We start from the raw sequence: 13,110 nt of genomic DNA, 5'->3' as shown, positions 1-13,110 counted from the left end.
CTCAGTAGTAGTAGAATCCCTTCCCCGTCATGGATTGTCCGCCAGGATCTGGCTGGACGAAATCAAATGCAAATCACAAAATATTAGAGAAACTTAGTTGTTTTAGATTCGTTAGTAGTAGTTGTGTAATGAACAGCTTGCCTGCTAATATGCTAACCTAGCTTTGTTTACCTTGGTAGCTAACACGATATGAACGTTAGCTTGGAGGAAAGGCAACTATAATGCAGTGTAATAAAACTACTATGAACAAAAGCTAGTGGTTCATATTAGGCTAGCAATAACGTGTTTATAATTGCAATCGTATACGGGTATTCTGCTACCATACAATGTAACTTGCATGAATACATTGTTTTGCGCTAGCATACAGCTAGCCTCGTTAGCTACATGCAGTATATGTACGGTCACAATGTACGGTAAACCGGAGTATACTGTATGAGTATTCCGTGTGTGACTGCAGACATTCTCCTGCCATGACAAACATGTAAGGCCATCTGCTGACATTGTAGTTGATATATTTAAACGCTAGCAACGTAGCATCACAAAAATGTTTTTCTGACCAAAACTAGCTCAAGCTCCGTGTGTTAGATCGCTACGCCAGCTATAATGTAATTACGTTTCGCGACTGACCGGCAAATCACCCGCAGTATACTGTCAATAGGTATTTTGTGTGTGAATGCAGACATTCTCCTGCTATGAGATACATGTATGCAAGGCCATCTGCTGATATTAGAGTTGATATATGGAAACTCTAGCAACTTAGTTAGCACAGTTAGCACTGTGTCAATGGCTTAGCAGTCCAACACAGTTTACACATTTAAACAGTCTTGTTTGATAAATACACAAATAACAATGCAAACTTACAGGTTGTATACCCAGATCTTCCCCTGCTCCAAACGGTCCAAACAAGCTGTGCATATCCGGCCTCAAACTGGGCAATGTTTTGGAAGCTTTCGTCTGTGAAATGCCGGTTCTTCGAACCTCTGGAGGAGGAACACGCCGCTGCTGGTGTGGCCATAGCTCTTCGGGATTGGTCCATTTCGTTCCGGGTACCGCATGACATCAGGCGGTACCCGGAACTAAATGGAAGACTCAAATGGGCAGTGACGTATCTCCAACGAGGCGTTTTGGGGAGGTATTTTCTGTGTTAGAGTTTTACTCGCTACAGGGTGTACTTTGAGGGTTTTGACTCTGCACACCGTTTACATGCATAAAAACCTTCATAACACACAAGGGGACGGGTAATAACCGGAAAAGCATGACATGGGAGCTTTAAACCCCAAATATCTGCTGACTTACAGACGTCTTGTTCCCACTGTAAATCAATGGGAAAATGTATTTTGGGGCTCAATGACCTCACAGACAGAAACATAAGTTGTAGTACCACCATTTGGCCACTATGAAAATATGCTTTTCCGTTCGGTGGTCTTCCTTGGGACTTCATTAGATTGTGTTTTTCAAAAGAAATAAACATCATCTTAAGCTTTCAGATCCCTTTTTAAATGGCAACTTCCAGGGATTCACTTTGACCGATGGAAAGAGGATAAGATGGAATAATTAAAAAATACCAATGTAATGTGAGAAGTGCTCGAACTGTTGGGTTTATTATCTCAATCAACTGTATTCCTTGTCCAATTAAATGGCCCTTTGTATCTAAAGTAGTGATTTTCAAGATTGTATTCGCGATAGATAGATAGATAGATAGATAGATAGATAGATAGATAGATAGATAGATAGATAGATAGATAGATAGATAGTGTACCGTGTGGCCACCCTACATGTCTCTCTAATGAAATCAGACTGACGCCTATGGCCATTTCAAGGGTAACAGGTGTTCAGGCTACACAGCGAGTGTGTGTGTGTGTGTGTGTGTGTGTGTGTGTGTGTGTGTGTGTGTGTGTGTGTGTGTGTGTGTGTGTGTGTGTGTGTGTGTGTGTGTGTGTGTGTGTGTGTGTGTGTGTGTGTGTGTGGCTGTATGTATGGGTGTCAGTAAGGATTAGTGAGTGCGGTCAGAGACATAGGGTCGATTATGGAATTAAAGGATGATCGCGGCTGCCTATTGTTCCTATAGCCGGGGATCACTGAGTCATAATGCCTCTCTGAGACTCACATGAGACAGAGAGAGTCCAGATATAAGGGGTTTGGGCACAGGCCGTATCAGCAAATGAACGTATTAATAATGATTTATCAATAATATGTTGTCTTTCAGCATGAAATTCAGATGTACAAGAGCAGAAACATGGTTATTTTGGATTGTACGGGTGGGGTGATATGAGATATCCAAAAGTACATCCAATTGAAAGAAAATAAGAAAAACCATCAACTCTTATATACTGTATCTCCAACACTGCATGTAAAAACAAGAATTCCCACAGAGCACTTTTCATATCACTCCCCTTTCAAACTATGGGGCTTTTTTCTGTTGTGTACATGTCTTGGTCTCTGCTCAACTGAGTACAGATCTGACACATACAGCGCTGCAGCGATCACAAACCAGCTCTGGGATCTAATCATGTTCGCCTCGATCCCTCTGCTGTCACCTTGCCCTTTAATTTCCTCACAAAGAGCAGAGGAGGCAGAGTGATCTCGTGCTTTCTGTCTCTGTGTCTTACTTTTACCCTGGGACTCACTCATTAACCCTCACCCCGTTAGACTTCTGCTCGACAGTCCTTCTCTAATGATAACTCTGTTCTTTCTCCGTTTCCCTTTCTGCTTTGTTTTAAATGTTCATCACTGTCTCACAGCAACATTCCTTCACCACTCATACACATTTAGGGATACTATAGAGACAGAAACACTCCTCATAACTGAACTCAATGACAGAACCAGGCTTATCTAAAAAAGAGATAGGTATACAAAGGTTTCAATCGACAGGTATTTGAATCAGCATTGAAACAGTTTGAAGATAAGTCCATTGGTTTATAGCCGAAAGGTCAAGACCTTCCTCCTCATGATGAAGAAAATAGTTATTGTGACATAAGCTGAGGATCAGGGCCACAATCAAGAACAAAATATTTCACAATGTTGAATTTATTTTCCAGATTTGTTTCAATAATTCTGATTTCAATTAAAAAAATTCAGATTTATTTTTCAAAATTCTGATTATTTTAAATTCTGATTTTTGACAAAAATCTGACTTTTTTTTCAGAAGTTCTGACTTTTTTCAGAAGTTCTGACTTTCATCTCAATACAAAACAAAAAAATCTCCCTTTTCTTTCCTCAGATCTCAAAAAATAATTCACATGTGGCCCTTATCGTCTCCCGTATATTTGGACTTTTCTCCTACTGTTCTTTGTGTCTGTGCTGAATACTTGTACCTCTCCAGCCTGTAGCAATCTCTCAAATCAAAACAACCCGAGAAGGAACCCACTCGTCTCAAAAGCTTCTGATGAAAGCTCACGTGTATTTCTTTATTTCAAAAGGCAAAAACATTTGGAAGGACACCGAGGCACTAGAGATGATAGAAAACAAAACAACAAGACATGTAGAAAGTAAAATTGCCAAAGTTTGCCAGTACCATATTCTCAAATGTGATGATTTCATAACATCGTTAATTAACTTGTTTTTTTAACCGTTAGACTGAACTTTGGGCTCTGGGCAATTGTGTGTGTGTTATATTTTCTCTGCTAAATTATGAATCATGCAATAGAAAATGTAAACAGAAATAATTGTAACCCTACTCTCCAGTAGCTGCCCTTTAATGAGAGACTCAGGCCGATATGGAGTCTGATCTCTGATCTCTGACAAAGAGACATATCTGCAAAGCTATCATTCAACATAAAGAGGAGACATCACTATATGAACAACATCATAAATCTGTCTGTTCCCACTTTCTACAGCTTGATGGATGTCACCTGCTGTGATGTGAACCATGATGCTTCAGCACTGACGGCACACTAAGAGCCAGAGATGAAATATAAAGTGCATTATGGAGCAGTTTCTCTTTTGAAAGTGAATAGGGTTTACAAAACAACCCGTCTTCTCAAACCTGTGTTCCTTTTCGAAGCAATTTGGTCGTGAGGCCACGATTTGTTCATCTGTCTCACACCTCCCACATGATTTCACGCTACCATAGAGAACTATTGAATTAGGGCAAATCAGGCTATTGTGAGGTGAAAACATGACAGAGAAAATAGACAGAAAAAGGCTCCCCTCTAACAAAACGTTATCCACCTTGTTCTGTGAATATGTGTAGGTAGAAGGTGTCTGTTTTGATTGGACACAGCACGGTGTGATAATGACAAACTGTGTGCATGATTGTTCCTAGATCAGCCTCTCAAATACCCACTACAACAGCGTACCTGAGCAACTGTGAAGAAGGGAATAACATCGCCATCTAGAGGCCGTCCACAGCATTTCTCACACACACAGACACAAAGAATGCTCTCCCACGTTACTCGCTCTTTTCAACAAGTGGATTCAAACTGCCACGAGAGGAAGCTTCTCCACACAGAACAAACACAGCAGAAACAATAGCAGTGAAGCTTTTATCCACTTCTCCATGAGACTCAGAACTATATCTCCCTGTGCAAGGTCACTTCTAGAAAGCATGCGAGAACAAACGGTGAGAAAAAGACATATAGCGGAGAGGAAGAGGGAGGATACTGACACACAGATAACCTTCGCTGAGAACATGCACAGCTTGGAGCTTAAGCAAATCTCAACTGTGAAACAAATAAAACACACAAAAGCTTGGAGAGAAAAGCTCCTCGGGAAATACATGTTTCCTTCTTACCTATGATGGGAGCCAGGCGGAAGATGTCAGATAGACGACTGTTCACGGGTTCATACGGAGAATCCTCCAAGAAGTCATTACCTGTGGGGAAGAGAGGGAGATGTTTAGGTAGGTAGGTAGGTAGGTAGGTAGGTAGGTAGGTAGGTAGGTAGGTAGGTAGGTAGGTAGGTAGGTAGGTAGGTAGGTAGGTAGGTAGAGAGAGATAGATATTTGAATTGAATCAAGATAGATAGATAGATAGATAGATAGATAGATAGATAGATAGATAGATAGATAGATAGATAGATAGATAGATAGATAGATAGATAGGTAAATAGATAGATAGATAGATAGATAGATAGATAGATAGATAGATAGATAGATAGGTAAATAGATAGATAGATAGATAGATAGATAGATGGATGCTTTTACATTAGTTTATTTTTGTCTTATCGGTTTTTCTAAATGTATTTATGCTGCTTTTTTTATATAATGATTGATGTACAACACTTTGGTCGACTCTGTTGTTTTTAAATGTGCTATATAAGTAAAGTTGGATTGGATTGGATATATTGGAGATATGTTTGTATTTGGAGCCCTCTCCCCTTTTTGTTTACCATTGCCCCCCCCCCACACTGGCCTGCATGTGACAGGGTTATTTGGGTCAGTCGATATCCACGCTGGCACACAGCACCACGCCTGATTAGGCAGGTTGGTCAGCTGTGTTGCGCAACTGGAAGTGGAGTCATGGGTCTGGATGCAGTTTAGGCACTAAAAGCCCCCCCCCCTGCTATGATCAACACTTAAAGATGGCACTGCCAGCGCTGAGGGGCTTCGCGCTCCATTAGCTCCAAGGACAGTGATTTAGGAGGTCAAAAAGTGTCTCATCTCTGCAGGACCCTGGCTGGAAGGGGGGCCACATTTCTCTTTTGAGTGTCTGTGCATGATTGCATTGGACTGATATACGGATAAAGAGCTGTGTGCTACTTTGTTTGTGTGTTTTCTGGGGTATAGGGAGGGTCATGATACTGCGAGGGGAGGGGGCCAAGTCCATACTACAGGGGGGAGGAGCTAGGGAAACTAATCCTCATTTGTTTTCAGAATTCTCCCTTTTTTTATTCTACACAATTCTGACTTTTTTTTAAAAATCTGTGTTTTTCAAATTTCTGTATTTTTTTCAAATTTCTGTATTTTTTTATTCTGATTTTTTCTCAAAATTCTGAAATCTTGACTTCAATCTCAGAAAAAAACCGTTCCAATCAGATCTCAAAAAAGAATTAAAATGTAGCACTAATCCGCTACCATATATTTTCTGACTTTTCTCCTACTGGCAGTAAGGGGGGCCACATTTCTCTTTTGAGTGTCTGTGCATGATTGCATTGGACTGATATACGGATAAAGAGCTGTGTGCTACTTTTTTTGTGTGTTTTCTGGGGTATAGGGAGGGTCATGAAGCTGCGAGGGGAGGGGGCCAAGTCCATACTACAGGGGGGAGGAGCTAGGGAAACTAATCCTCATTTGTTTTCAGAATTCTCCCTTTTTTTGTTACAAAATTCTGACTTTTTTTCCACAATTACGTCATTTTTTTATTCTGACTTTTTCTCAAAATTCTGAAATCTTGACTTTAATCTCAGAAAAAAAGAAATGTCACTTTTCTATCACATCTCAAAAAAAATTCACATGTGGCCCTAATCCTCTTCCGTACAAATTTCACTGAGTGTCTGTCCGTGATTGCATTGGACGGATAAATAGCTGTGTGCTACTTTTCTTTTGTGTTTTCTGAGGTATAGGGAGGGTCATGATGCTGCGAGGGGAGGGGGCCACTAATCCTCTCAACCCCTTTACAGAGCACATTAGAAAACCTATAGGGAATGTCCTTTTTACATTAACTGTAGCTGCAGGGTGTTCTCTAAATGTGGCTGAACACAGACACATGAGGGACTTTGTGCATTGGAGAAAGCAGGTATATAAAGCTTAGACTCTGATCAGGATAAATCAACATAATCTCGTCTACTCTGTTTCTTCTTGTGCTATTTGTATTGTTCTTATTGTTCAATTGCATTGTTGGAGGAGCTTGGGACTTCAGATGTTCATTGCCAAAACTACTGCTACTGTGCATATGACAATAAAGCCTTTGAATCTTTGAATTTAATCAACATCTCGGATCTTTTGACAGTAAAAACGTTGTTGACGGATAAGTTCCCTGAAAGCAGTAAACACACCTTGTGATGTCTGAGAGATCCATGCACTTATAGCTGTGCCCATGTGACAACAAACCCTTTGAATCTGATCTAAATCTCTGATCGTTGGAGTGTTTTTGTCGGTAAAAATGTCTGATAAATCCATGCACTTATACCTTCTATGCATAGGACAACAAACCCTTTGAATCGTATCAACATCTTGGTTCTTTGGAGTGTTTATGACAGTAAAAGGTTCCCTGAAAACATACCTTCTAATGTCTGATATACACCATACACTTATAGCTGTGCCCATAGGACAACAAACCCTTTGAATCTTATCAACATCTTGGTTCTTTGGAGTGTTTATGACAGTAAAAACGTCCCTGAAAACAGACCTTGTAATGTCTGATAGATCCATGCACTTATACCTTCTATGCATAGGACAACAAACCCTTTGAATCGTATCAACATCTTGGTTCTTTGGAGTGTTTATGACAGTAAAAGGTTCCCATGAAACATACCTTCTAATGTCTGATATACACCATACACTTATAGCTGTGTCCATGTGACAACAAACCCTTTGAATCTTATCAAAATATCGGGTCTAGGAGTGTTTTTGACAGTAAAAACTTTCCCTGAAACCAGTAAACTCACCTTGTAATGTCTGATAGATCCCCCAGTAAATGCGCAGGCAGTTCTTCTCCTTCTTCATGCCCCGTTTACAGCGGCAGTGGTACAGAGGGCTCTGTTTGATGGCGTCCATGGCGCTCCGGCACTCGTCCTTGGCCTCCAGGCCGGCCACCATGCTGAAGTTACTCTCCTTTCCTCCGGCCACGCACTGCCTCATGGTCCGGTACTTGGTGCTGCACACCTGCTCCTTCAGGCAGTGCTCGCTGGCCCGCACACAGTCCAGCCGGCCGGACCGCAGGCTCTCCTCCGCCAAACACCACACATCTGGAGACAGAGGAGGCATTCAGTGTAAGGATTGGTCAAATAAAACTTATAATTGTGCTTTTATTTATGTCTTAAAGGTCCCCTATTATACTGTTTTTCATCAATATATCACAGGTCTCAGATATATACAGAGCCTGTCTCTGATTGGCTGAAACACCAAACAGATCATTGCAGCATTACCCATAATCCCCTCTGTTTCAGCCCTGTTTCCAAAGTGCTGATTCTCTGTCTGTAGCTTTAGATGAAAATAAGGAGCCCCTCCCCACGCCCCTCTGAGAGATATTTGGTTACAAATAACTCAATGGTGCTCTAGTGCCTCATTCACACCAACGGTGTTTCAGGGCCGGTTCGGAGCTGGAGCTTGAAAAGTACAGTTTTTTCCTCTTCACACCGCAGCGGCGCCGCCTCTTAGCTCCGGAATCCGGTTCGTTTCAAGCACCAAAAAATTGTCCAGCTAGAGCAAAAGCACCGCATACGTCACGCTTACGTCGAGGCGGGGGCAGGGGCAGGGCCGGGATCAACTCCTGAACAATAACAAAAAGCCCGCGTTTTATCCAGTTTGTACACAACGATGGAGAAACTTAACAAGCAGCAGTGGTCCACTGAAGAGACCAGCTACCTACTGGTCTTCCATTTTGTTTCGACAGAGCAAAACCAAAACGAGTAGCGCTTCAACACAATCGGCCATTGTTGTTGTTGTCGGGGTGAGCTGTGAGGGGTTTCCGCGTGGTTTGGCTTTATGAAGCAGGCACACAAACGGTTACGTCATGACGCAAACGATGACGCAATGACGCAGCACCAGTCGGACTCTGGGCGGTGTGAAAAGAGCCGGAGCTAAACCGAAGAACCGGTTCTGAACCTGAAAAGCTCTAGCACGGAGCTTGAACCGGAGTTGCGTTGGTGTGAATGAGGTATAGGAGGAGATTCAGGTGATAAGGGGGGGGGGGGGGGTTACCTTGGTTGGTGATTGGCTAATGGTTGCACAAGCCAACAAATAGTTATGACATCATAAAGTGGCCAAAATCTGATCAGCTCATTTTTCAGACAGGTTTTTATAGAAATGGATCAGGACAAAAAGAGAGAGAATCTTTGTTCCTGAAACTTTCAGAGTCTCTTTCCACAGAGGGGACACATGTTGATGTAGAAGAGACATGAAGAAGAGGGGACACATGTTGATGTAGAAGAGACATGAAGAAGAGGGGACACATGTTGATGTAGAAGAGACATGAAGAAGAGGGGACACATGTTCATGTAGAAGAGACATGAAGAAGAGGGGACACATGTTGATGTAGAAGAGACATGAAGAAGAGGGGACACATGTTCATGTAGAAGAGACATGAAGAAGAGGGGACACATGTTGATGTAGAAGAGACATGAAGAAGAGGGGACACATGTTGATGTAGAAGAGACATGAAGAAGAGGGGACACATGTTCATGTAGAAGAGACATGAAGAAGAGGGGACACATGTTCATGTAGAAGAGACATGAAGAAGTGGATTTTGCATAATAGGTGACCTTTAATGTATACATATGTATAAATGTGTCTGTTGATTCTGTATATAGGTATACATATTTTTATATATATTTGTTTTTATATTCAGGATTGTTGGAAACGGTATTTCGATCTCTCTGTCTGTACACACAAACTGAAAGATTGACTTTGACTTTTGACTTTGACTAATTAGTTTACTGTACACTGGAAAAACTGAAATCATTACTTTAATTAAAAGGTATTATGTCAACACATTTTACATAACTGTATTAGGGTTAGTTGAAAGCAAAAATATGTTGAACCTAATATGTTTTTATTTTGACTACTTTATAGTATTGCTTTCAACTTACTTGATGCAGTTATGTGAAATGTGTTGACATAATACATTTAATACAGTTGTTTCAGTGTACATTGTCTACGCATGCAGGCTCTCCTCCGCGAAACACAACACATCTGGAGACAGAGGAGGCATTTATTGTAGTGATTGATCAAATACAAATAAGTCTGCATGTTAATTAGTTCACAGTACAGTGTATAAGGTTAGTTGAAAGCAATAATATTAAGTTGAACCTAATGTGTTTTTATTTGGACTACTTAATATTATTGCTTTCCACTGACTTAATACAGTTGTGTGAAATGTGTTGACATAATACATTTAATTAAAATCAACGTTTCAGTTTTTTCAGTGTAGTGCATTTTCTTGGCACGCAGGTTCTCCAGAACAGAGGAGGCATTTATTGTAATGATAATAATTAGCCTAATAATAATAATACAAGTCTAAATCAAACATGCCTCTTTTGGTTGGTTGCTAATTAGTTCACAGTAGTACATTTACAAGGTTTATAGGCTGCCTTGAAGCCAGTTTCTTTTTTTTATGTCGTATATTGCTTTGTTGGAAGAGCCTGGATTTAAGATTTCCATTGCCATTTACTGTTCATATGAGAATAAAGCCTTTGAATATATTGGCATGACAATTGCTGTAGGTCACAACAAACATATTAGTTTCACATTTGAGGAGATCAACGCAGTTTCATACAACTTTCGATCCTCCAGTTACAGATGAGACGTGCATTTGAGTGATTACACATCATTATTGTTTTGACGACAGATCCGGATTTGTTTTTGGAGCACTTTGGACTACATTAGCCTCCACGCGCTCACTGCCAGGCTCCCCCGTTATTAATAGAGCCACTGCACACTAATGAGATGAATTAGTATCAAACGGACAGCTGTTGGGTGTAATAAAAAAGCCAGTGAAACTTACCCAAAAGAGGCAGAAGGACGCACAGCACTGGGAGGATCATCGTCTTCCTCTCCATGTGAAACTCAAATCCTTATTGGAACAAAATTGGCGATCAAAAAGCGACTTAACAGTACTTTAATTCCCAGGGTACTTCCAGTGTATTACAATCCATTGGAGAGAAAAAAGACGTAGCCTATAGCAGTGTGCGCTCCAAGAACAGATGCGAGAAATACAATCCCCTCAAAAAAGAACAAGTGTCCAGTCCCGATTCTCAGTTTCTCAGTCAATACAAAACGCAGAAAGTGTAAATTACTCTCTTTTGCTCCCGTGCGGGTGGTCTTCTCGCCGCCGGGAGACAAAGACCCGGGATCAGAGCTCGGTGAAAGCAGAACGGGAACAAGAGTCCTCCTCCAAGTCCTGCAAGCGGGATGAGTCCGTGCGTCTGAGTGCGCGCAGCAAACTGGATCCACCGCTGTCTGCGCACTCAGCACGAGGACAGCCAGCTTCCCCTCATACTACAGCACAGATTAATACACTCACATAGACTTAATGGTATTCAAGTTTTCTTTAAATAGTTGGTTATATCGTTGTTTTATTTGTATCGTCCTTTTCTTACAATTTGTGTTTTTGTACGAACCAAATACACCAAGGCAAATTCCTCGTATGTGTACTTGGCAATAACCCTGTTTCTTATTCTGAGCTATGCCTTCCTTATTATGGCAATATCACCACGGCAGCACAAAATATAAAATAATTAGCCTTCTAATGAGGAGCAGAGACTGAAGTCCCATGGGTTCCCAGCAGCACATGGATGTTTTTTTTATACTCTTAACACTAATTTATTTGGGGTTATATTATTTGTTTGGTGTTTATTTTTAATCCACTGCTCTCCGAAAAATAGCCACGGTTCCAGTCCAGTACAGTGCACACGGACCACAAAGGGCATGTGGTTGCAGTTATGAAATGAAACCAGCACTATAAACTATCGATGCGTGTGGGCTGGATGTACATTGCTGACAGGGAGAGGGCAAAGAGCATTTTATGAAGAAAAAAAAGCAACATGTGGAGATTGTATGGCAATTTGTTGAATCTAAATCCCATTTTGAAGGGTGGGTGACAACATGAATGAACATATGTCTGTGCATATACCTTACTCATGATATTTCAAACATGTGTGGCTCCTCCCAGTTTGCCGTTGTGTTAATCCCATTTGCAACATGACAAAAAGTGTTGTGCAATGTCAGCTGCCACCTGCAACGAAAGAAGGCTGTTAGGGTGTTCATGCAATTCAGAGGATTTAGTATACTACATTGCCTCTACAAAATATCTATTTGATACTTGGGGAAACCTGTTCAGTCACACAGAGGAAGCTTGACATGGCCTCTGTCGCCATCTGTTGGTGGTTTAAGAGTAAAGGTTTCATTTAAAAACCATGCATGCTTCTTTTTAACACTCAATATCTCCTGTTGGGATCATAAAGAAATATGTGCATCTTATCTAGACGCCTCTGTTTGATCAATGCTCTGTCAAATGGCTGGAGATTTGACAAACATGCATGATAATGATAACATGAATGATGCACCAGGCGGGTTGTAACTCTTCCCTCAGGTCATTGATTATATGGTCTATTCAGAGGCTAATCCACTTGGCTAAATACATGGGACCGGACTATGTCAATGAGCCCCTCTCTGCATTAAAGAGTGAGCCGAATCAATCAGGGATGCTGGCGTGCACCACAATAAATCAACCACACACACACACACACACACACACACACACACACACACACACACACACACACACACACACACACACACACACACACACACACACACACACACCACACACACACACACACAACACACACACACACACACACACACACACACACACACACACACACACACACACACACACACACACACACAGGGATAGAGATGAGATGAAATAGCTTATTTAAACGTCACTGAATGATCCCTTTTTGGAAAGGAAGCCATGATTAGGTAGATGAATCAATCCTGCAAGGTACAGACACACTTTTCAAAATTACTTTCATTTTTTGTTAATAAGATATGCCCACAGCCTTTTTTAATATGTCAGACAGAAAAAAGGGTACAATGAATGGCTCAGTGTACTATCTGGGATAATTGTCTGCTTACAATGTGATGACTTTGCTGTTCTTAAGTCTCCAAAGGGAGCCTTTCTTTTGCCAGTCAGGGGGAAGGGCTCTCAGTCTGGTGATTTATGAAAAGCCTCAATCAATATGTGGTATTAATTTAGCAAATGAATGTCAGAATGATGTAGTCCTCTGGTCATTTAACGTTTCACACGGTAATGCGCTTCATGGCACCGGATCAGATCAGCTTTTCTCTGTCCCTGTGGTGAAACCGGAAAATTGGTCAAAGTCAGGAATTGTGTGACAAATGTAGGCAATGGATTACTGTAAAGAAAGCTGAGTGTGGCCATAAAGCACTTTAAAACATTTAAGTGTGAACTGATCAATTACTCACTTTACTGTAAGGGACCACAG

General features: G+C 41.2%; 1 protein-coding gene across 1 annotated transcript in view; it reads right to left on the bottom strand.

The window, feature by feature from the left end:
- The window catches only part of gfra1a (gdnf family receptor alpha 1a), a gene marked incomplete at its 3' end in the record, with an annotated part of 32,096 nt that extends 21,108 nt beyond the window's left edge, over positions 1 to 10,988 (bottom strand). The window contains exons 1-3 of the mRNA XM_034135890.1: positions 10,602 to 10,988; positions 7,546 to 7,845; positions 4,733 to 4,813 (exon numbers count right to left, since the gene is read on the bottom strand). Coding sequence (XP_033991781.1) covers positions 4,733 to 4,813; positions 7,546 to 7,845; positions 10,602 to 10,656 — 436 coding nt within the window. The remainder of the gene's footprint in view (positions 1 to 4,732; positions 4,814 to 7,545; positions 7,846 to 10,601) is intronic.
- Between the last annotated feature and the right edge of the window lie 2,122 nt (positions 10,989 to 13,110).

Source organism: Trematomus bernacchii, unplaced genomic scaffold, assembly GCF_902827165.1.
Source record: "Trematomus bernacchii unplaced genomic scaffold, fTreBer1.1, whole genome shotgun sequence".
NCBI lineage: Eukaryota > Metazoa > Chordata > Actinopteri > Perciformes > Nototheniidae > Trematomus > Trematomus bernacchii.
The sequence above is the reverse complement of the archived record's forward strand: the minus strand, read 5'-3'. Positions and strand labels throughout refer to the sequence as shown.